This window comes from Argentina anserina, chromosome 3, assembly GCF_933775445.1.
Source record: "Argentina anserina chromosome 3, drPotAnse1.1, whole genome shotgun sequence".
NCBI lineage: Eukaryota > Viridiplantae > Streptophyta > Magnoliopsida > Rosales > Rosaceae > Argentina > Argentina anserina.
Window position 1 is genome coordinate 32,418,574 of NC_065874.1, and position 22,921 is coordinate 32,441,494.

Genomic DNA, 22,921 nt, shown 5'->3' on the forward strand with positions numbered 1-22,921 from the left:
AAATTTTGATTAAAACACTGAACTAGCTAGTGCCCTATTTTTGTTCAATCAGTTCCTTACTCAAGATTCATTTGCACTCTGCCGATCCAGTGCTAACATTACGATACAAGGTCGTGAATTTGAGACAGAAGTTCACACAAAGGTTTAAAAGTCGATCCAGTGCAAACATATGTTACAAAATCAATCAATGTAATAATAGTTTTAGGAAACAGATTTGTCATAGAAAGAAGGTGATAAATTGGATTAGAAATAAGGGAAAAGAGAAACCATAGAAGAGAGCTTTCTGGTAAGCAGATAAATGCAGCACTGCACATACAGCAAAAGGAAAGAAAGACAGATTACCAAGTGAGCACTTCTCTTAACAAAGGGAAATATGGCAAATCACCACCCCAGAACTCTTTCAAAATCAGAAAAAAATTCACATCTACAATTCTAGCACCACAATCAAATTTATAATGGCCTTCAAGGCAGCCTCTTTGAGTAAATCTGCTTTTCTGCAAATGAATTCATGTCAGCCACTCGTCGTCCAGGCGTTACATGCAACAGTCAATATGACAACTGTACGACGACTAATTTCCCAATGGAAATAGAGCTCGTAACTTCCTAAATCGTGCGTTTGAGCGCAACATCAGCACAATTATAATGCATTCACATTGTCGTCATCAATACGACCAGAATAATGGTAAGCAAGCTGAGTTTTATTCAACTACCACAGTAAAGAACCATTCACTCAATACTAGACAGAAAATCAGCATCTCAGCAGATGTGCATATATTACCAATATAATACAATGAGTTGAACATTGTGCATCCACAGATAAGACTAAAAACACAGGGCAAAATTTATTTGAAGCACATGGTACAGTTGTGATACAATTGGTAGTATGGTTTCCAGCTTAACTAATTGTAAGGCCAAAAAAGGAGAAGCATGCAATCCTCATCAAATTGTTTCATAAAGTGACGAATGCAATTCATCCAAGCAGCAGGATACAGTTAAGAAACTTTGGACTATCAATGTGCTACTTTACAGAAATGCTTCCACTGATTGCAGGGTGCTCCAGGGATAGTATATACTTCGCAAAGCTGATGGCTTGTGTATTCTTATCACGTAAACAAATTTTGATTCTTATTCAAATCCAAAGATTTCTTCTCTTAAAACAAAATCCAAAGATCCCTCCTAATATTCTCCGAGTAGCATCTCTTCAACAATTTATCAGCCTATGAACATTGCATTTAACATTATGTGAAATAACCAACCAGTACAACCTACCTCATCACTGGAGCATTTGCTTTGGAGCTTGAAGCGAACTGACTCAACTGAGAATAGTCAACACTTTAATGGTGAAAAGCACCAGCCACGCACCAGTTCTTCCCGGTCACCAGATAACACTGCTTGCTCCAAAGTGCATTAATGTGTATAAACTGAATGCCAAAGGTGGCTACACAGATACCGGAATAAAGACGGATATTCCCTCATCCATAATTTAGAGGAGGAAGAGAGGTAATGAATGGATCAACATTAAGTCCCTGTTTTAATGGTAGCATCAAGAGCATCAATTGTGTTGTTTTGCTGTCCCCAGAGCTGTGCATATCTTCCTGCCTTAGACAAGAGAACATCATGCGGTCCCTGCTCAACCACTTGCCCATTCTCCAGAACTATTATCTGAGATTTAATTCGAAAAGACACCGGAGTAAGAGGTGGTAGCAAAATCCAACAAAAATAAAAATGTAGCAAACTTTCTACTTTAGCTACTGAAAGTAAGAAGAGGCAACTAGAGGTGGAAGAATGGATACCTCATCACACTGCATTGCAGTAGTCAGCCTATGGGCAATGAAAACTGAAGTTCGATTGGTTGCCAAAGATTTCAATGCACTTAAGATTTCTGCTTCTGTGGTGCTATCTAGTGCACTAGTAGCTTCATCACATAACCTGTACATTTCAAATATAAGGTAAACCATATAACGGTTTCGAGAATCTACCTACACCTTAAAGGAGATGCCTAGATGAGACTATGATATCTTCATTATATACCAAAAAAAAAATCATTAACAAGTCAAAAAGTTCAACTTCATTATCATACACGAACAAGATAATGCAGATCACATGTAAATACAGACCACATACAGAACGAGCTGACAGATAATAGAATGCTTACAGGATTGGAGGTGCTTTCAAGAATGCACGAGCCAGTGCCACACGCTGCTTCTCCCCACCACTTAACTGCACAGAATAATGAACTCATTATTCATCAGTATATAATTCACTGAAAAAATGAAGTTAATTTTCTATCTTCAGCCGTTAATAACTAATATCAGTCATAAATTATAAGGTAGTATACACTGTTGAACTTTCAGGAGGTTGATTTTAAATTAAACATGAGTTCCAGAAATTCCATACTACATGGTTTACTCAGAACAGAAGTTCAAAATCTACAGAGACCCTAACCAAGCCTGACCCTCAAAGAGAATCTTATAGCATATAACTGATGAATTAGTGAAAAGTGTCGGCCTCTCACCTTGAGCCCCCGTTCCCCCACTTCAGTAGAATATCTGTCGGGAAACTTCATGATAGTATCATGTATTGCTGCACGTCGAGCAGCTTCATACACCTAAACAGATAGAGATATTAGTGAGAAGAATATCCTGGTAACACCAACACTGCCAGATATGGTTTATAAATAATCAAAAATCTGACTCATTATATCATACCTCTTCTTTTGTTGCAGAAAGACGGCCATAATGAATGTTGTGGTATATTGTATCATTAAAAAGTACCTATTCATGAAGAACCAGTTAATTTTCTTATCATGAGACAATATATGACAAACAAGATCCACATAGCCATGATGAAGTAGTTGCAACTTATTACTTAAGAAAAGACAAGATTGATGAGACATATTTGGACTTACTGTATCTTGCGGCACAACTCCAATATAGTTCCGCACACTTTCAAGTGTCACATCCCTAATATCTTGACCGTCTATCCTAATCTGTCAAAAATAAGCAATTTTTAAGGTCTACAATAACCAGCAATAAGCTAATGAGAACCTAAGTTCGGGTGGAGGTAAGGGAATTAAAGAGGCTTTTCACTGCAAAACAACAACCAGTTTCTCATGATTTCAAAGAAAAAGAAAAAATAATGGTACCAGATGCAAAATAACTATTTACCATGCGCAAGGAGCATTTTCATATTTCTTTTCCCAAAAGAAAAGAAGAGCATTTTCATAGGCCCCCAGAGGAGGAATGAATAAGACAAAACCGACTTCTCTTCTCAGCGGTCCAAAATATTTCTCCTCTCTGACCGACCCCTCAAAGAACAATATTAAATCTTACTTTCATTGTATGTGTCTGTCATTATATCATTATTTTTTGTTCCTAATTTAGATATCATTTATTTCTCAATAATTAATATATACTAACAATTCAGCAAGTAACAACCACCTAACAACTATCATTTATGTTACCTCCTCTGCTCTGCTCATTGTCAAGCAAAGCTTTTCATAAAATGTTTCAAATAATTTTTCCATAGCTCAGCAACGTTCTATACAACTCTATCTAATCAGTTGCTAAGAAGTTTATCTTCATCTTGAACTAACCTGAACCACATTGTTTCTATACAATTCTAAATAGATTAAGAATTTAATTCAGATTGAACATGTTTTAAGCTGGCTAATGGATCCACCACGAGTCTAGTCTTAGAATTGCTAACAGCATAAAGATTTTCAGCAGTACAGGAACAAGACAGCAAACTATCAAGTGACTGCCAATATGAAAAAGTTAAACATCAAACCATTGATAACAGCAGATACTTTTACTTATCCAATATCCTGTTATTAGGAAAGAATTACGAGAAAGAAGATTAATTTCCTTACAATTCCGGAATGGGTGTCGAAAAATCTGAACAGCAATCTGAGAATGGTTGACTTTCCTGCAAGTCGATACCAATTACAAATGTTCAGGACTATGCAAGACTGCGAGTTTAAGAAAAGCATATATGCTGCACTAATAGTATTTCAGACTACAAACAGAACAGTTGCACATGCATGGCCTTATTGCAAATACGCTTTTAACTTTCAATCTCAAACAAGACATGGTTTTCCTGACCAAAGGGAACTTTGCAAAGACAAAAAGATTGCAGAATACATTGAAGAAACCTGACAAGGTCAAGCCTTACCACTGCCACTGGTTCCAACGATAGCCACGCTCTTTCCAGCAGGTACAACAAATGATATCCCATCAAGAATCTTTCTTTCTGGTAGGTAACTTTATAAATGGATGAAAATGTTGAGATTAGCAACGAATAATGTACATCACAAACAAGCTACATAAATATCAAAAATATCTTTCCTAACGTTAATCTGCCAAGATCACACCTATCGTCCAAGAAACATTTTCCAGCATTATGGCAAGTATGTTCACTACTACAGCCTACAGATATGTGTACGCTATCGAGGTGCAGAGAAAAATATTGACAAAGATTCCTATTAACTCAAGTCCATTCCGTGGCAGCTAAAACTAACATTCATCTCTCTTAGAGTTAAAATCAACTTATTGTTGGCCTGGCACATCCACTGGCTATTATCTGATTTATTTGGTTAAATGCTCATTTCTATGGTAGAAAATGCTCAAACAACACAACTAAATGATACAAGGAGAGGCATCAATCACCTGAAATGCACGTTTTCAAACTGAATGCTCCCCCCGTTTAGGTGCAGAGGCTTTGCATCATCTTTGTTTCTTATTTCAGCCCTTTCCTGCGGTAAAAAGTAGAAGATAAAGCAAGTTAAAGGGTGACAATAATTATAATCATTTTCAACCTTTAACAAGTGATGGGTACAGAACAAAACTAGATATTATGAGTTCTTTGTGAAAAATTATATGATATCTCTTTCTTCATGCAAGAGAAATATTAAAAGAGCAAAATTTTGTAAACTTCAAGTAATAGTATGACTTAACATTTTGACTATGTGATTAAAGAATACAATTGATAATCATACCTTAATATTCTTCTAAGAAAAAAACTTAATCATTCAAACAATGTAAAGGAGTTGAATAAAACGAAAAGAACACCATAGACCAACCAAATTGCAATCCAACTGTAATTAGTTTCTTTTGTTACCTCCAGTAACTGAAACATGGACTTCATGTCAACAAGGCTCTGTATGGTCTCACGATAAACACTACCTAGGAAATTGAGTGGAAGTGATAGTTGGAATAGAAGTCCATTCACCATGACCTGTATTTTCAATTCATTCATAAGTTGTATGATTATTATTGAATTGCTTTGTGAATACATGGGTAAACAAATCAAAGAATAATTAAGATATTTGGATAAATTACCAAATCACCAACTGTCATACTGCCATTCATTATACCATTTGAACACAACACCATAGCCGTTGATAAAGCTGTGCTGAATATGATACTTTGGCCAAAGTTCAGGAAAGCAAGACTACGTTGTGTTTTTAAGGCAGCATCTTCATACCCTGAAAAACAGAATCACCACAGGCAACATAAGTGACACTAAGAAATAACATGGATAACCTCTTGAGGAAATTAAGTCTGAAAAAAAATCAACAAAAGAATAAAAACATTATAAATTAAAATCGCTTCAATTGTGTCAAGCTACCCAAAAGTATTTCAAATCCAACGAGGACTATCATTGAAAGACATTAAATTAACAAAAGGCTTGGTAGGAGACCAACTGAGCAGTAACAACGCAAACTTATTAAACATGAAAGAGAAGGTTTACTTCATTGCGCAAGGAGTTCCTTGAGAAATTCAAGAAATAGGCAATAATTACGACTTAACAAAGTAGGTTTCTGTATCTATTGGACTAGCGCAAGCTCAGCAAACCATAATGTTAATCTGGTTCACTAATTTTAAGAAACATATAGAAATGCATATTGTATAACTGCACACGAAAACTTACGGATCATCTTGAACATAAGTGCAACATAAATTGGGAATCACCTCTTGACCCAAATGTGCTTTAGGACAGTTTTTGATTAAAATAGAGTACTCACATCCAGGCACAATAGTGCCATAAATTTCAACACTCAATATTTATCAGCACATTAATTAACAGATATTACCAGTGTCTTGTGTGTTAAGAAAAAGTAGGATTAATCATCTTGTTCTACAGATATACAAGTCATGATTGATTACCATACAAACAAACCAGATATTGTAATAATACCAGAACTTACTCTTTAAGTATTTGTCATAATTATCAGCCTCAAAATCTTCATTGTTGAAATATTTGACCGTCTGGGATAAGAAAGCAGAATCAGACAATAAAATTACTAGCCGAAAATTTGAGACAATGAGAAAGAGGCAAAGAGCATCCATTTACCTCATAATTAATAAGTGAATCAATTGCTCTAGTACTAGCATCATTGTCAGCCTTATTCATGGCCTTCCTGAACTTCGTCCTCCACTATAACATACAGGTAACCATTAATTTATACTAGCCAACCAAAAATTATTAGCAGTATCTTGAGAGATAAGAGGCTTGTGAGGAATCTTCCGCGTCCTCCATCAAACAGGCTAGAAAAACTAGAGGAAAACGAACATTGCCATCTGATAGAGGAACAAGAAACAAGGTGTGCAACCCATTCCTAAAAAAATGATATGCAAAATTTGACAACAGATGAGAGTTAATACCTGTGTAACAGTCAATGTAAATGCAATGTATGCAGCAACTGATAGCGATGTTATCCATGCAAAAGGTGCTCCAAATTTGTAAGCTAGTATACCTGAAACCATAGATATCTGCAAAGATACAGTACATGTCGAATCAGCTGGATTTATTCAGTGACAGAAAGGAATATTAAAGATTATGTAAAGAACCTTTTACCTCCAAGATGGTGGGTACAACATTGAATACCATAGCGGAGAGAATGAAATTTATAGCACGGCTACCACGATCAATTATTCTATTTAGTGCACCGGTTTCTCGACTGAAACATTCACCAAGTGACAGAAAGAAATGTCAGTAAACAAGTAATAGTTCAACGCCAAATGACCATTGTATAAAGCCTGTCGTTATACACCAGAAGAAAATATTTCTCACAGAGAAGAAATCATAGTGACTTGAAAAAATTGAAAAGGGTAAACACTTCAGACAGCACAGAGCATCCTGGCCCTGGTGTAGCCTAACACACATACCTTTAACAAAAACATTTCCTTTGTTGAGAATTGATTTCATAGACAATCATAAATATCATAAACCTCCCTCCTATTCACCATCTTAATTTTTCAGTTTGCTATTGCTCTAAGTGTAGAAACATAAGTTAATTATTGGCTTTTCCCAAAAATCTTTAATAGAGGAATGGACCATGGATTACGCAATGCAGTTCAAGGAGAGACCGATAAACAGATAATTACACTACTTTTCCATTTTAAGCATATACGGGAAGCGAAAGATATGAACAATACAACTAAATTACAATAGGACTTACCTAAGATGATATCGAAGATCAAGGTCATGCAAATGTGAGAAGACCTGCAAGAATTTCAAATTACATCTCAGAAACAGCAATACCTTTAACTACAAAAACAAACTCTTCCCTCTTTCGAAATGCAATACCTTTCTGGACACGGATCGGATTGTTCGCAGTGCCACCTTAGAAAACACAGCAGTCCTCAACTCTGCACAATCACAATTCCAAAACAATCATTACAAATGCAAATGTGGCGTTTTCGAAGCGAAAATATAACCAGAGAGAAATGGCATTATAAGCAAAGCAAAAGCAATTACTTCATTGCCTAGTACCGTTGAAAGCCGAAGCGCCGGAGCGAGCAATCCCATACCCAATCAAAACCGACGCCGGCGTCGCGAAAATCGCCAGCTGAGTCGGATTCGCCGCAGAGAACGCCGCAAAAGCACCGGCATTCCCCGTCGCCGACGCCGTGGTCAGCCAGTCCACGGCGAGCTTGAACAGAAACGGCACCTGAACATTGAGCACCTTGGCCCCAACCAGAAACCCCAACGCCATCAAAACCCTAAGCCGGAACTCGTAGTTGTCTCTCATCCACAAGTAACTCGCCAGAGTCCGGAAGATCTGGACGTCGCCGACTTGCTCGCCGGGGGCCTTCTTGGCGACGACCGGCCGCGGATTGGTCCGGTCCGGCGCCGCCGTGGAGAGGCGAGCGGCGCGGCCGTCGGAGGAGGAGGAGGCGCCGGGGACGAAGGCGTTGACTCGGAGAGGGATGAGTCTTCTTGTGGCGGTGAGGGTTTGGGGAAGAAGGATAGGGTTTCCATGGAAGGTGGTTCTGCAATTGGGGAAGGAGAGAAAGGAAAGGTTGCGGCTTTGATGGGGCTTTTGGGCGAGGAGGAGGATTCCGGTGACTCTGTATAGCCTCGATGCTGTGGCACCGAGCATTTTGATCGGCTTTTTGATTCTGTAAAACCCTAAAACTTCAAATTGGGTGGGGTTATATAGGAAGAGAGGGAAGAAGAATGTACGAGGACAGTGATGAGGGAAATGGGGGATTTCAGTTATTTGATTCTGTTTGATCACTTAGATGTATAAACAGAGGGTTTGACACCTTGGAGTCATCATCTTTTTTTTTTTTTTAGAGGAGTGATCAAGTTGGTAATTACTAATTTACTAGAGTTTTTTTCACCAACAGTCCCTCAATTCTGGTGTACCTACCAATGTGATACCTCAACTCTTAATCGTACCAATGTGATACCCAAGCTCTAGTATTGCTATCATTGAAGTACTTCCGTCAGTTTTTTTCAACTTCTCCGTCATCTTGGTGACGTGGCAAGTACGTGAGGCCCACAAAGAGGGTTAAAAGACAAAATTAACCCCATCTGAGAGGAGCAATGTTTTTCCCGCCCTTTATCTTGAGAAAGACACCCAACAATTCCAATTTTGACGCCAATTTTCCCTCTCTACTCCTTAATTTGTGTCTCTTATCTAAACTAAAGAACTACCGCCAACCAGTCGACCACAATCTGATAAAACCTAGATCAATCTCATTTTCTATTTTTACCCTAGCACTTGTTAAACTAACAGAATAAATATAGAATTTTATATGGAACATCTCATTTCCACAATCTCATAAGAATATAGAAACACATAACTTAACGAAATTCAAATACATGTGTTAAGTACCATTAGTTGCCACCTTTTATGTTGATCTGCCATGATTTTTGCTTGTAAGAACTAATGGTACTTAAACATGTAGTTGAATTTCGTTAAGTTATGTGTTTCTATATTCTTATGAGATTGTGGAAATGAGATGTTCCATATAAAATTCTATATTTATTCTGTTAGTTTAACAAGTGCTAGGGTAAAAATAGAAAATGAGATTGATCTAGGTTTTATCAGATTGTGGTCGACTGGTTGGCGGTAGTTCTTTAGTTTAGATAAGAGACACAAATTAAGGAGTAGAGAGGGAAAATTGGCGCCAAAATTGGAATTGTTGGGTGTCTTTCTCAAAATAAAGGGCGGGAAAAATATTGCTCCTCTCAGATGGGGTTAATTTTATCTTTTAACCCTCTTTGTGGGCCTCACGTACTTGTCACGTCACCAAGATGACGGAGAAGTTGAAAAAAACTGACGGAAGTACTTCAATGATAGCAATACTAGAGTATGTGTATCACATTGGTAAGATTAAGAGTTTAGGTATCACATTGGTAGGTACACCAAAGTTGAGGGACTGTTGGTGAAAAAAACTCAATTTACTATAAGCAACTAGCCACAAGAACCAAGCCCACAAGTTTGATGGTCTTTTCTTGATAATTTATTGATACAGTAATTTGTTTTTATTAATTTTACCTGTTTCATGTGATGAATTTAAACTAACCATATGTTTTTATTTTGGTGAAATTTATCACATAACGATATGGAATCGAATGGCAAGAGTTACTTCGTGACGTATATTCGTGGTTTCAAGCATGATCGTGGTATTAAGAAAGAGCAACTATTACGTTGTTTATTTGGCAAACAACCAAGTATATTTTATTTAACGTTGTTGCTTTCATGCAAATTTAAATTCTTCTGAATTTTGTCTTTCATCGGGGACTTTCAACCTCACTTTCCTTTTCAACCCGATTTTTTTGCTTCTCGGGTGGTATACATGTATATGATTGCCCTGCTATCGAGTTTTAGGAGCGGTTGTGAGTGTTGTTGTTACCATCCGTAGCCATTGTGTGTAGCTACATGTTTGAAAAAAAAAGGGCAAACATTGGTTTGCGATGGAAATTGTCGTTTATACCATTGTGACGGAAATTGTCACAGTTTATTGAATTGAGTTATCATATTATGGGACTTGACCTCCAATTCAGTACTTGGAAGTTGTATCGTATTGATACTAATGAATCTTCCCTCTTGTTGACCGCAACATGCGCCTGAAATTGGCATTTTCATGTTAGATGTGCTATGCATTTAGTCCGGATTAATTTCTTTTGGTGCAACATTGTTTCATTGAAAGACAGAAACAATATGATCAAAATATACAAGAGTTAGATATGAGAGTTCTTGAAACAAGAACTCATTATACGGAAGAACATGAGAATATCTTCTTACTATTACGGATTTCAAAGCAATTATACATTGCGGTTATAAGAAAATAATGAAGCATAACTGCTTCAGTTAATAGTCTACATAACTATAAATCCGTGTATTTTCTCAAGTTTTTGTAAATGTATTCACCACTCCACACTTTAAATTTGTTCATGGTCAAGATCTCAATCCAATTGTTGACTATAAAATTCTCATGTAGTTCAAGTAAACGAATATACAAGAATGTCTCGATGCATTTATGGTTTCATTACCAAAAACAATGTGTTAATGCAATGTAACGCATTAGATACTACACGACACTACCTACATAAGTCCACAATTTTAATTGTGGCATAAGTCCGGTTTACACGATCTTTGTGTAGCGCAATGCACACTTATATGATCTTTACTGTTGTTATTATACATATGTTTCGATTCTCCATAATCCTTGGCAGATTAGGTCATCGTCTATTGATTTTGATCAACACTTTGTAAACTAGGATTACAAAGGACTCCGCCATGAGCATTTGCTCTTGGCTTTATTTCGAACCGACAATGCTTATTGTAGCATATTTATGCCTCATTGGCATGATGAAGCCTTGATTGATGTCTTGTTATGACATATTTCCACCTTGTTTTAGTGATGATTTGTAGTGTTACACGCCATATAATGCACTCTATATTCCACCGTTTCAAAATATGGTGATGTTTTCACAAAGTTTGAATTGAACTAACACTCGTACAAGATTAGGGGGCTGGCAAACTATAGCAGGTTCGCGAGTTACGGCCTTGGCAGTTTCGCCAAGATGTTCCGTCCACTGCCCAGTTTTATCCCTAATGGCATCGAAAATTGGCCGAGCTCTTGTCTCGGCCCCTAGGTTAGTCTAGATAAGGAATTATATATAATTTCTTATTCAATGGAATACTCAATGTAATGCATATATGTAAGGCATCTTTACAATGAATAAAGATGATGTTTCTCCCTATTTGATGCGTATTGCATTCTTCTGTAACAAAATTTTGTTTTTCAATTAGTCATTTGGACTCTTAATATTTAACTTTAGCACAACATGTTGAAGTACTTGATATATGTAACACCACAACTTCTAACATATGTCTAACTTGTCTATCTTAAATGTATGATTATTACAATGGTAATGTTAATTTGTTAGCAGATCAAATAGCTTGTTTTGATAAGGACAAGAAAAGGTCCCATAAGCATTCTGATAAAGGTATACCATTACTCTTATCTTTTCAAAGCATATGACTTTTGCAGCCATAGAATTAATATTCATTTTATTATGGCCTGTGTAGAGTAAGAGTTCAGTTTGTTATGACCGTAAGTCCAGGAATGACAGATGCATGGGATGGCGTTGTGTTATCAGATGCATCTTCTGTTTGCAGTTTTTAAAAGCCTTGCTAGCTCAACTTGTTTTGACATAGAAAAGTAAACTCCTTGAAAAGGGGATTAACTACATTTGTTGACATTCTTTGCATTATGATGAGTTGTAATGGACTATGTTTCAAGAAACTTGCATTATTAATTCTTTAGCTTATTAAGAATTCTATTGGAAATTGATTCTAGTACGAACATTCTGTTGTGCCTCAGAAAAGAAGACAAAGGATAAGCATAGAAGTAAACATCGCTCGTTGATAAGCTATCTTATTTCTCATAATTATAAGGCTCTGATGTTTTCTGAATTTCCATATGTGAGCTGTTGATGTGTGTGCTTCTTAATCCTTACGGCAATAGATACCAAAGTTTAGAGAGAATACTGAACTGTGATTGTTAAGTTAAATTACTACAAAGTCTGGATTCAAGTCATTGAATACTTGAGACGATCTCAGCTAGGGAAAAAGTAGGTAAACTTAAGAGGTAATAATTTGATGTTGGTCAAAGTTTACACTAATTCCCTAAAGTCTGTAACACACCAATTTTGATTGTTTAAGAGTGTTCTTGTGGTTACTGTTAGTGGTGGTCAACAACATCTCCACGATATCAAGAATGTAAATTGTGTCTATGCATATGTAGAAAATCTTGGAACAAGAATAGTGGCAACACATAATTTCCATTGGTTAACTACTTAGGAGGGTTAACTACTTAGGAGGATCAGTTAAAGAACCGCATCCACATAATTTTATTGTTCATTTAATTTTCCAGAAATTGAGTAATTAAGTGGAGCAAAGTTCTCACTTCTCCCTCTTTCTCTCGCCTATTTGAAATAGCAAATATTAAGGTAATCTAACAATTATACTGATTCTCAGGTACATATACTGCTCTTCAGCTGGTGTTTATCTGAAATATGATCGATTACCTCACTTTGAGGTATGCTTGATGCTCTAAATATCTTACTTTTTAGTCTGAAAGTGAACTAGATGCCTGTGTAAATGATCTATGTAGATTTTAGTAACACTTTTCCAGCTCAATTATTTTGGGAGTCTATATCATTATTGACAGGCTGTGACTTTTGCCTCTGGGAATTGTTTTCAAAGAAGTTACTTGACATGCTCATTGTAATATATTTAATTTACTATGGTTGTGTCTGTGCTAGTACATAATGATTTTGCTCAAAATTAACTGTATGCATTACCGTTTTACTTGTAGACATGAAAAACTACATGATTGAAGATGAAGATGACTCACAGAGTGCCTTGTGCTATTTGTGCATATGCTTGAAGTCTGCTCCTCTCATGTCTCTATAGTTGCTAATCTTTCTCATGCCACTTCCGTGCATACGATAGTTAATTTGTATATTCTTCCGCTTTTCTTTATCTTAGCTATCATGTGTGAAATTGTGAATTTGTGCTGAGTTAGCTTGGCTTAGTAGGTTCTCTTAGCTTTTTCGTTTCTTGTCTCATTTGCCTTGTAATTCCATTACCAGCTGTAGCATCCACAAATTGAGATCTAAACAGTCTGCAATTGTTGAAGTGTATAAAACAACTTATTGTTTGTTAACGAAACAAGTTTTCAGATAATCAGTATCAATTGAAAGTTACTACGTACTGAGATGTCTTTAATCTTTTCTTTCGACAAGGCTAACCCCTTTTAGGGTGTTTGAGGAAATGATGGTTTGTTTATAGGGTTCAAATATACATAAACTGACTAAACGATAGAAATTAGTCATGCAAAGCCAACTGCGGAGCTGTTCACTAGTTAAAAAACTCATGCTCATTCCTTAGTCTTTAACTCTTTCTCCTTTACTCATACACAAAACACAGATTGTTAGCAACTACTTGAACTTGCTAGTCGAATATGTATATATTTATTTTTAAATGTCAGCATACTAATTATAATGTCTTTTAAGTTTTAAAAATTTAGAAAAAATGATACGAAAATAATACACTTCAATACATTAAATTATATTGTCAAACAATTCATGCAAAATTATCGCATGTCTAAATTGATAATTTGACAAATTAAAGCATAAGTCAGTTTAAGTTTACCAAATGCATTGTCACGGATTCTACCACAAACAACCACTTATAAAAGTTAATTTATTAAACACAACTATTTTACTTATCAACCACTTATTCTAAAAAATAAGCATAAATCAGCTTTTTTAATAAGCTCAGCTACACCAAACACGGCCTCTACCCAATTCATGTGTATATGACTTTTACTTTTTTACATTTGACCAGAAAAACTCTACACATGTATAATAGGTTGAACTGACTCAACTGAGTATCAACATGCTTACATCCCTATATGGGTTGTTTTCGGTACTAGTTACTTCTGGTAAACTTCAAAGTCTTGTGAAGTTGTATTGTCTGTATTAGAACTTGGAGTGCTACAGTGACTTACGCAGTAACACATAGAGGCGTAGAGCAGATAGATTCATAGAAAAATCCACGTAAGTTGTAGTTTCTTATCTTGTTTGTGCACCATACAACTCCCAAGTCCCAACATTGGCATTAATCTAATTTCCACTCGATTCCCTCTAATGGTTCCTCCTCCCACCATCACTATCTTCCATTCTACTTAGGAGCTTGCTGCAAAAACAAAAATGGCGACGGCAGCAAATTGCTTAAGGCATGGAGCTGTGCCAGTCTCGGCCAACCTCCAGCACCAGCAGCCTCGAAGAGCCAACTGCATGGTAAACATGGCTGGAAACAGAAATATGATGCTGATGAGTGGACATGGCAAATCATCCAAGAGGAGTGGGATGGTAACAAGCGCAGGCAGGGAGATAGCTGATTTCATAGGAGGGGATTTGGTGAGATTTGATCTAGGACAATGGCTATCCGATGTGGAAGAGCATAAGGCCCTCGCAGTCTACTCGCCTCACGAGGGAGGCTACGAGGGCCGCTACCTTAACCGGTTGACATACCAGGGTTACTATTTTCTGGACCTCAGCGCCCGAGGTCTTGGTGATCCTGAGACTACTCTCACCAAGGTTCATCCAGTTTGCCCGGTGAGTCAGGTTCAATTATAGCACATAACATATTATGTTGTCAGATTATCGATATAATTTTTCTAACACAATGTATTGCTTGGAATGTAGCCACATTTAGGGAAGCAGCCGATAGCGAGATGGTACTTTCCACCAGAGGTTGACTACAGGCTTGCTGCGCTGCCTCCGAAAGCCAAAGGCCTTGTGGTCTGGATTCTTGAAGCCAAGGTGCTGAATTGAACTAACCCTTTCAATTTTATGAAACATTGTACTAGTGTGTATGATCAAAGAGGAAGCATAATTGTAACCAATGTACGTGCTTGTGCACAGGTTCTGTCAAAGGCAGAATTGCAGTTTCTTGCTCTCCTTCCAACCCTCCGCCCCAAAGTCAGGGTCATTGCTGAATGTGGAAACTGGTACCCTCCGAGTGTCTTTGCCTTGCATTTCTGAGTCACAGAAAGAAACAATTAAATCTGTTTTCTTAGATTTCGCTAGAGGAGATCATTCTGACAATCATGTCGAAAATCAATGTATTTTGCAGGAGAAGATTCATGTGGAAGCCCCTCAAGGAGATTTCGGGACTAACCGAAATGCAGGAATGAAAACAGTAGCGAAGTCAGACGATTCAAGTCGCTTACCCCTTAAGACCTCTAAGCTATTTGTGGAAGCCAATCTATGAACAAGAAACAAGCTAGAAGTTTTATTATCACAGTTGTTTTTGCAGGGCTGCAGTATTCCTGATATAATGTCAAAGTACAGAGTAGTTTTCCTATACACATGTAATTAAATTGATTCAGTCCATAGCTTGAGATATAAACATTTCTCCAGAACTTAAACTTCAGCTTTCGAGCTGTTTTCAAATGCCCTTGTGCGTTGTGACATGCATATCTGTTACACCATGATCAAGGAATTGTATAAATATTGAACGATTCGATTCATGAAACATACATCATTCCTAAAACCAATGCCAAAGATACTACCTGTTGCTGTTCTTACCTAATTTACAGTACACTGCAGAAAGACTTGAAATTAGCGATACATCACCCATTAAGCTATCAGCTTCTGAACTGTACAAGTTAGAACCTACAATTTCCTCTTCCCGCGTCTATTTATGTTTCCTATGTCTATATCTACTAGCCTTGTCGTCGAATGACCAGGCATCGGAGCAGACAGGCCAACAGACTCTGGAATGTCGAGATTGACACTCATGGGTGGGCCCATGGCTGAACGATGGTTGTTAACCTCACGAAATTGCTGGACTTCAATCTTTATTGTGTCAATCTGCAAGTTAGATGCACAAGATAAGTAACGATAAGAGCTCAAAATATATCACTAACTGTCAAAAGAAGAACAAATAAGGTACGAGTGTCCTCACTAGTTCAATGTGGTGAATGGAAGAATGCGCATCAACGAGTTTCTGTTGCAGAGCATCCATCCTACTCTTCTGAAACTCAACATTCTCCATTTCACTTCCCTTCTCACCCAATTCTTGATATAAAGCTACATGAAAAATAGCGTATATCAACAAATACCATTAATGAAATATACATTTAAAATTCACTGAATCATGCCTGTTTTTTTTGGTAGTGACAGTTAGTCAGTTACCACTGACAGAGTCCCTCAATTCCATAATATCTATGGGCTTGCACTAACATATGTTACTATTGATTACAGTGAAGAAATAAGATTATAACATATGTTAGTGCAAACCCAGAAATAGCATGGAATCTAGGAATTTGGTCAGTGCATGCATAGTTTTCTATCAGTAGCACTCTTTGCACTAAAAAAAACAGATACCGCATAGCCTGTTATAGATTTGAAATTCTAAGAGGGACATATACCTGTCAAAACAGAAAGCACCCATATCTGTGTGGGGATATCAGAAAGCTTCTTTGCCAATGTCAAGGATGATCTCAAAATTTCTCTTGCTTGTCCAGTGTCATGCAGCGCCAGTGCCAAACTCCCAAGGATTGTCAAATACTGTGAAACAAGTTGAAGGTTCCCTAGCTGATTATGTGTCATTTGCAAACCTTTGGCGAGTCGGTTTCTGCATCAACCAGACACTGATAATATATTAGTTCACATGATTAGATGCAACACAAATTTATTTACAGATGGTCAGAGAACACACCTCCAAAACACAAAACAATAGCAGAATCTCAAGGGCTCTAGGGTTCATTATACAATAGATGTCATTATACAATAGAGGTACATGTCATAGCAGCACCTTTCCTTAGTATTATTTTACACTCTGAGCACATGAATATGTGTTGTTACCTGTATCGCATTAAGTCCCTAAGACGGTAATTCCTAAAGTGGGATGCAATATGCCAGTCACTGCTTATCACTTAGTTTAATGGATTTCCAAAGATCAGATGTAGGAGACCTAAACAAATAATCTTTATCGAAATTTGAAGCGTTAATTTAATTGTCATGACACATGTCGAGAGAAGTTGGTACTTTATGATGTGAAGCACTTAGTAAATGCTATAAAACGTAGACTCATTCAAAATGACGAAGCACAAGAAAAGGAAACTCACTCTAAATGATGAAGCAAAAGAAAAGGAAACAAAGCAAAAAAAAAAGGCACATTCTTATGTGTCATCTGTTCAATTTTCTTCAGGTTTTAAAATACAATTAACATTAACAGTGGAAGAAGATAGTACGCTTAACTTCTACCTTGCTTCCTGTAGATCTTGTTGTTTCATTAATAAAAGACCATATGCAAAAAGGCAATTGGTTTTCTCTCGAACTCCAACAAATGAATCCATCATGCTGTAAACTGGTCCGATCAAGTCAAGTGCCTGCATCCATGTTCAGTGAAATGAAATAATGCAATGACCAAGAAACTGAAAGATATATCATGAAGAACAAATTACAACAGCACCTAGAATCATCATATTACAAATAACAGGAAGATTTTACCTGTGTAGATGATTCTGAATCACCAATGCATATGTAGGAGACGGCAGCATATATTTGGCATAGCGCTTGCATCGATTTGCTCTCTGTGAGCTGCTTATGCAAAAGACATGCAAGACTTAGCATACATGCAATAGAAAATTACATTTGTATGCCTTTATTCTTTTATATCCCTTATGGTAAACAGAATGGAATCTTGTGTGTGTGTGTGTGTGTGCCCCTATATATATGAGGGAAATTAAGAAACAATTATGGTACATGTGATGAAAACACTGGGACCTGCAATTGAGCAGGTGATAAAGCATCATTTTCAAATTAGAGCAATTGAAGAAGAACAAACCTTTACAGCTTCAATGAAATGAAAAGCTGCCTCATTGTAACAACCAACGGAATGAGCATACTGTCCCCTGAGCATTTCAATGGTGCTCTCACATGTCTGTAAAATAGTTGGAAATCGCATATACCAATTCTTCATCTGCACTAACGCCTGCGAGACATGGGGTACATTAAGCGATAAAGGTAGGAAAATAACATATTATATAACTGGTTGATATCTTAAATAATAACCAAGATATGATGATGTACTTGAGAAATGTATCCGTGCCACTTGTGAAATGGCTGATGATACAATCTTCATCAACTAAAGATTATAAAAATCAACTAATATATATGCTGGGGAGATATGGCAAGAAGTTTTGATCTTAGTGAAAAACATTCCCAGGATGATTCCAATTACAGGCGGCAGATTAAATGCTTCAAGCATGTAGGTCAAGATGCTTCCTACTAGTCATATTGAACTGTCCCACACAGTGAAAATGTACATTTGGCATATTGTGTAGGTTTAACACCAGACCTAAGTAACTATATGATATAACAGTTATAACTAGACTTCACAAGATATATCAAGAGAGAAAACCACAGTCAAGTAACATAAACTATCAATTAGGAGAACATCAAACTGCCAACTATACTAAGCTCATCAATTCCATCTTTATTGGAGACGTGCTAATATACATGAATCTAGAAATATAGGGCAGCCACCTACCCCTTGTGCTTCTACAAATTCAGATTGTGTCAACTCCATGGCTACTTTGTTTTCAAGGAACTGCATAAGCAGCATCAAATACACACCAGCCATCCAGATGGCCGAGTGCTGCAAATTCACTTCTGCAAAAACGAAAGATAAACAGCAAACTATTTAATAATAGTAAGAAAAAAAATAGAAATTGTGAAACCATGGCATCTCCGAAAGGAATCTCACCTCTCACACCATCGATTATTCCAAGCTTCAAAAGCTCCTCTGAGAAGGAAAACAAAAAGAATTAATAATAATAATAATTTACGTTACAAGTCTGCGAGTCTCCTTTTCGCCTTTTCCACTAGAAAAAAAAAACAGACATGTACAATAACTAGAGTACAGACAGCACCCAAATGATACAGTACAAGAAATCAAGAAGCTACCTTCAATAGTATTCATTCCAGATTGAATACGCTTTGCACAATCCTTAAAATTTCCCTTTGGACGACTTAACACAACCATCATCAGATCAACAAGAGCATAGACTGCACTTTTTGGTAGCCACTCCCCATCAATAGGAGGTGGTGCTAGCTCAAGCTTATCTCCAACAGTGCGTTTCATATTTCCAAAGTAAGCTGGTTCCAAAGTTCCTTTGCTAGTTGAACTGAATGTAGTAAGAGAAGCCATCTGGTGTTGTATCCGAGACTGTTTTTCAGACAATGCTAACCTCTCCCTGTGATGTAGCTCAGGGCGCGAGAGACTCTCATTTATGGCATCAAATTCCTTAGTTAGCTGTTGCAGATGCTGTGTTTTCTTTAAATCAGCCTTCATGGCAGCATCCAATCTTTCTATGTGTGGTGTAGCATTCTTGTAGTCGCATACTCGAAGTCGATAAAATATGTGCAGCAGTTCATTGTAGAAGAATAAGCCAAGGCATTGTTGTTTCTGAATTGACATAAGAAAGCAACAACAAGATTAAGGATTACTAGATCACTGGTATCACACACACACACACACACACACACACACACTAAGGAATACAGTATTAGACACACTTACTTTCTGTGGATCAAGGAACTCCCAGACCTCATCGCATTTGGCGACAGCTCGCTCAACTGAACTCTCATCCTCCCAGTGCATGAGATGTACATGCAGCATACAAGTTGCAAAGAACATCTGGAGCATCAAAAATGAGTAAATCAAACCACAATTAAAAAATAAAAAAAATTTGTCTTCAGCTACAGAACATGAAATCTGAGTACAAATAATGACTTATTTTCATTTCATATGGCCCTGAGCTTGACTTTAAAGTTAAAACAACTATTGAATAGTTTAAAAAGTAAGTTGATATTATTACTGGAGCGCAGACGCTTGCATTACTTGTCACTAAGGAAACCACAACTTACTAATTAGTGAGTTCTTCATTTGCATAAGTAACCTATATGAGTGTGGAAAATATAGCTATTTAGTGACTTCAGACATGCCGCTACGAACAATGACTTAATATCAGTTCCTAAGACCTAAGATTGACTTCAAAACCGCTCCAACAGTTATGAAGTAAGTTTGAAATCATTACTGACCGGTTGCATCACTTATCCCTGAGGCAAACATAACCTAATTTACGAGCTAGTAACTTATCCAAGCAGCTATTACTGATAACTAACTTATATATAACTCCGAAACTCATAGTAGTAAAAGTAAGTAGCTTTCAGAAAGTAACAAGTGCGCTCATATTTTTACCTGCAACTCCAGATAACCTATCTGCGTAGCACAAACATAGCCAGCATCCAATGCCGCAATCGAGCTCTGGTAATCTCCCTCAATAATCAACGCGTTCGCCAGCTGCGAATTGAAGTTGCAAGACCACAGCTTCACTCCAATACTTCACCACCACCACAACAACAACAACAACAACAAAATCGAAGAATACAATAAAATCAAACTCCATATCTCACAAAATCGAAAGAAATTAAACAGGATTCAACTAAACGTACTCGTATCCGCTGGCGGTGAGGTCCAGGGCCTTATGGAGGACCTGCTTCTGCGGCGCGATGGAGCCGACGAGGTGGTAGCACTGGCTGAGGAGGCTGTAAGCTCGGCACTTGAGGTCGAAGCAGGAAGGGACGGCCTTGAGGAGGAGCTGCGCGCGCTCGAGGTGAGCCTTGGCGTGGTTGACGTTGTGGGAGTGCTTGAGGAGAAGAGTCGCGATTCGGAGACGGGTCTTGACCTCGACGATGGGGAAAAACGACACGTCGCTTTGGCAGATGGCTTCCAGGCACTTGACGGCTTTCCCGATCTCGCCGCTCTGCTCCTGGTAGTCCGCCAGACCCCACAGCCCTTCCGCCACCGCGTCCATTAATTTTTTTTTTTTTGAAATTTTATTTCATTTCGGAGAAGCGCAGAGACTAAACGAGCGGCAGCTCCGGGGGGGGGGGGGGGGTCTTCTATATGAAGTCTCGGCGATTTGGTCTATTACGGACGGAGGAATAAACGACTGGTCGTTGAAATTATATGAACATTTGTTTACTGAACTTCTCTTGGAAGCATTTGTAATAGGAATATGAATTTTAGAGTAATAATCAAATTTGTCTACGATATGATATAACTTCGATCGTCCACATTCACACGAATATGTCTCTCAAGAGAGAAGAAACAAGAGAACACGCCGCTTCAATTAGACTATCTCAAGCTATACCGCTCATATCATAGCAAGTAGACCCGTCCGGCAACAACATGAGGACGGCGAAAATCACTGTCAGACGAGCGTGATTGCACACAAGAAATTCATGTTTTAGGGTTCGTCTTTTTGGACTTTGCAGTGAAAGGTGTTGGTCTGACGCACCTTGATCCTACTTTACAAGTTACAAGGTGTAGGGCAAAGTTATTTATGAGTTATGACACTTGGGGCACGTTTGTTACCCTGGATTAGTTGAGATTGGACTATAGAGTGAAGAAAAACTAGTTCAAAATAATCGATTGGGAAAACACGAGATTAGCTTTAATGAGATTAACTAATCCACGCGTCTCTAATTTTCGGGATTATGGAGAGGTGCCGAATTCGGGCAGACTCTCTAACACACGTAGAAGCTTCTCTCTTTACGCTCTACTCGTCTTCTCCCTCAACCCTGCCACAAACCTACTTCCCAACTCGCTCTTTCGACTCGGTCCAGATTGAGCTTTTACATGACCGAGTCTCAATCACGAGACCCATAGGTTTTCAAAGACGAAGAAGTTGCTGTCAATAGCAAGGCTACTAACTTTTCCTGATAACTATAGATTATGGGTTTCAATCATAAGTTTAGAAATCAACTTGAATTTGTTGGGTTATGAGGTTGAAGGTTTTCAACTAGATCATTGTAATCTGTTTGGTTTTGAATGAGGAGGGTGGATGATCCTCATTGTTTGAGATGTTGTTTCTGAAACTATGATCTGTATAATCATCGGGGTTAATGTGTCTTTGTTCATTGTATTATATAGTAATCTGATCTTTGAATGTTTTGGTTTTAGAGCTGAGGACAGATATTGACGACTACTTCAAAGGATATCCCACTTAATTGTGATGTTTGACTGTTTTAGTTTTTGATATTCCACTTCAAAGTAATATGATCTTTGAATGTTTTGGTTTTTGTCTTTTTGATATCCCACTTAATTGTGATGTTGCCATTGGGATCAAGAGGATCATATGCATCAGTTGAGCTGAAGCTGAAGCAGCAAAACCCAAAAACAAGGACAGTGACAAAGCTGGTGAACTTGGACAACAAAACCCCCATTGTTGCTGTTAAATTGTCGAATGTTTGTGGTCTGTGTTCAACTTTTGGGTACCATAACCAGTTTAACCACAAACAGAAACAAGCAAGAAAGAGATGAAGAAAGAGAGTGAAAAGAACCTAATACTTGGAAGCTGGTTCAGTGTTTTAATTGCCTCTATATATTTCAGTAACAAAACTTATTTAGTCTGGTGGTTCGTCAGACGTGAGACTTAACTATTCTGCTAGTTATGTTCATTAGTCCGAGACTGCACCAAACATGGTTTATGAATTATTATACCCTAATCCAAATCAGCATAGTCCG

General features: G+C 37.6%; 3 protein-coding genes across 6 annotated transcripts; 1 reads left to right on the forward strand and 2 right to left on the reverse strand.

Annotated features, from left to right (window-relative positions):
- Positions 1–743: 743 nt before the first annotated feature.
- LOC126789577 (ABC transporter B family member 25, mitochondrial) lies at positions 744–8,468 on the reverse strand. The gene is made up of 18 exons (XM_050515777.1): positions 7,777–8,468; positions 7,591–7,652; positions 7,463–7,506; positions 6,859–6,961; positions 6,666–6,773; positions 6,355–6,438; positions 6,209–6,269; positions 5,340–5,485; positions 5,119–5,235; positions 4,668–4,753; positions 4,174–4,262; positions 3,872–3,927; positions 2,909–2,989; positions 2,709–2,774; positions 2,516–2,608; positions 2,156–2,220; positions 1,794–1,929; positions 744–1,662 (listed from the first exon to the last, which is right to left on the reverse strand). The coding sequence occupies exons 1-18, from the start codon at positions 8,384–8,386 to the stop codon at positions 1,519–1,521; spliced, it is 2,151 nt and encodes a 716-aa protein (XP_050371734.1). The 5' UTR covers positions 8,387–8,468; the 3' UTR covers positions 744–1,518.
- A 5,948-nt stretch (positions 8,469–14,416) lies between these two features.
- On the forward strand, positions 14,417–15,711 carry LOC126789578 (NAD(P)H-quinone oxidoreductase subunit N, chloroplastic). The gene is made up of 4 exons (XM_050515778.1): positions 14,417–14,931; positions 15,022–15,138; positions 15,241–15,326; positions 15,452–15,711. The coding sequence occupies exons 1-4, from the start codon at positions 14,524–14,526 to the stop codon at positions 15,510–15,512; spliced, it is 672 nt and encodes a 223-aa protein (XP_050371735.1). The 5' UTR covers positions 14,417–14,523; the 3' UTR covers positions 15,513–15,711.
- An 88-nt stretch (positions 15,712–15,799) lies between these two features.
- Positions 15,800–21,269, reverse strand: LOC126789576 (sister chromatid cohesion protein SCC4). Of its 4 annotated transcripts, none has more exons than XM_050515775.1 (12): positions 20,845–21,269; positions 20,591–20,732; positions 19,937–20,026; positions 19,294–19,795; positions 19,094–19,132; positions 18,878–18,999; positions 18,173–18,319; positions 17,836–17,925; positions 17,590–17,714; positions 16,752–16,957; positions 16,286–16,410; positions 15,800–16,191 (listed from the first exon to the last, which is right to left on the reverse strand). In XM_050515775.1, exons 1-12 carry the CDS (start codon positions 21,204–21,206, stop codon positions 15,994–15,996), a joined length of 2,148 nt encoding a protein of 715 aa, XP_050371732.1. In that variant the 5' UTR covers positions 21,207–21,269; the 3' UTR covers positions 15,800–15,993. The 4 variants fall into 4 exon arrangements, with proteins under 4 accessions (XP_050371732.1, XP_050371733.1, XP_050371731.1 ...); XM_050515776.1 differs by having other exon boundaries at positions 18,173–18,268; positions 19,910–20,026; XM_050515774.1 differs by having other exon boundaries at positions 18,173–18,307; positions 19,910–20,026.
- Between the last annotated feature and the right edge of the window lie 1,652 nt (positions 21,270–22,921).

What these genes read in the sequence shown, in the direction of transcription:
- LOC126789577 (XM_050515777.1), bottom strand. Translation starts at nt 8,386, where the DNA reads ATGCTCGGTGCCACAGCATCGAGGCTATACAGAGTCACCGGAATCCTC. An exon ending in TCGACACCCATTCCGGAATT is followed by an intron (nt 2,990 to 3,871) that starts GTAAGGAAATTA and finishes TATTTTTGACAG; the next exon opens with ATTAGGATAGACGGTCAAGA. An exon ending in TGGGGGAACGGGGGCTCAAG is followed by an intron (nt 2,221 to 2,515) that starts GTGAGAGGCCGA and finishes TATTCTGTGCAG; the next exon opens with TTAAGTGGTGGGGAGAAGCA.
- LOC126789576 (XM_050515773.1), bottom strand. Translation starts at nt 21,206, where the DNA reads ATGGACGCGGTGGCGGAAGGGCTGTGGGGTCTGGCGGACTACCAGGAG. An exon ending in AGTTCCTTGATCCACAGAAA is followed by an intron (nt 19,796 to 19,909) that starts GTAAGTGTGTCT and finishes ATGTCAATTCAG; the next exon opens with AAACAACAATGCCTTGGCTT. An exon ending in TGGAATGAATACTATTGAAG is followed by an intron (nt 19,133 to 19,293) that starts GTAGCTTCTTGA and finishes TTTCCTTCTCAG; the next exon opens with AGGAGCTTTTGAAGCTTGGA.
- LOC126789578 (XM_050515778.1), top strand. Translation starts at nt 14,524, where the DNA reads ATGGCGACGGCAGCAAATTGCTTAAGGCATGGAGCTGTGCCAGTCTCG. An exon ending in AGGTTCATCCAGTTTGCCCG is followed by an intron (nt 14,932 to 15,021) that starts GTGAGTCAGGTT and finishes CTTGGAATGTAG; the next exon opens with CCACATTTAGGGAAGCAGCC. An exon ending in ATTGCTGAATGTGGAAACTG is followed by an intron (nt 15,327 to 15,451) that starts GTACCCTCCGAG and finishes TGTATTTTGCAG; the next exon opens with GAGAAGATTCATGTGGAAGC.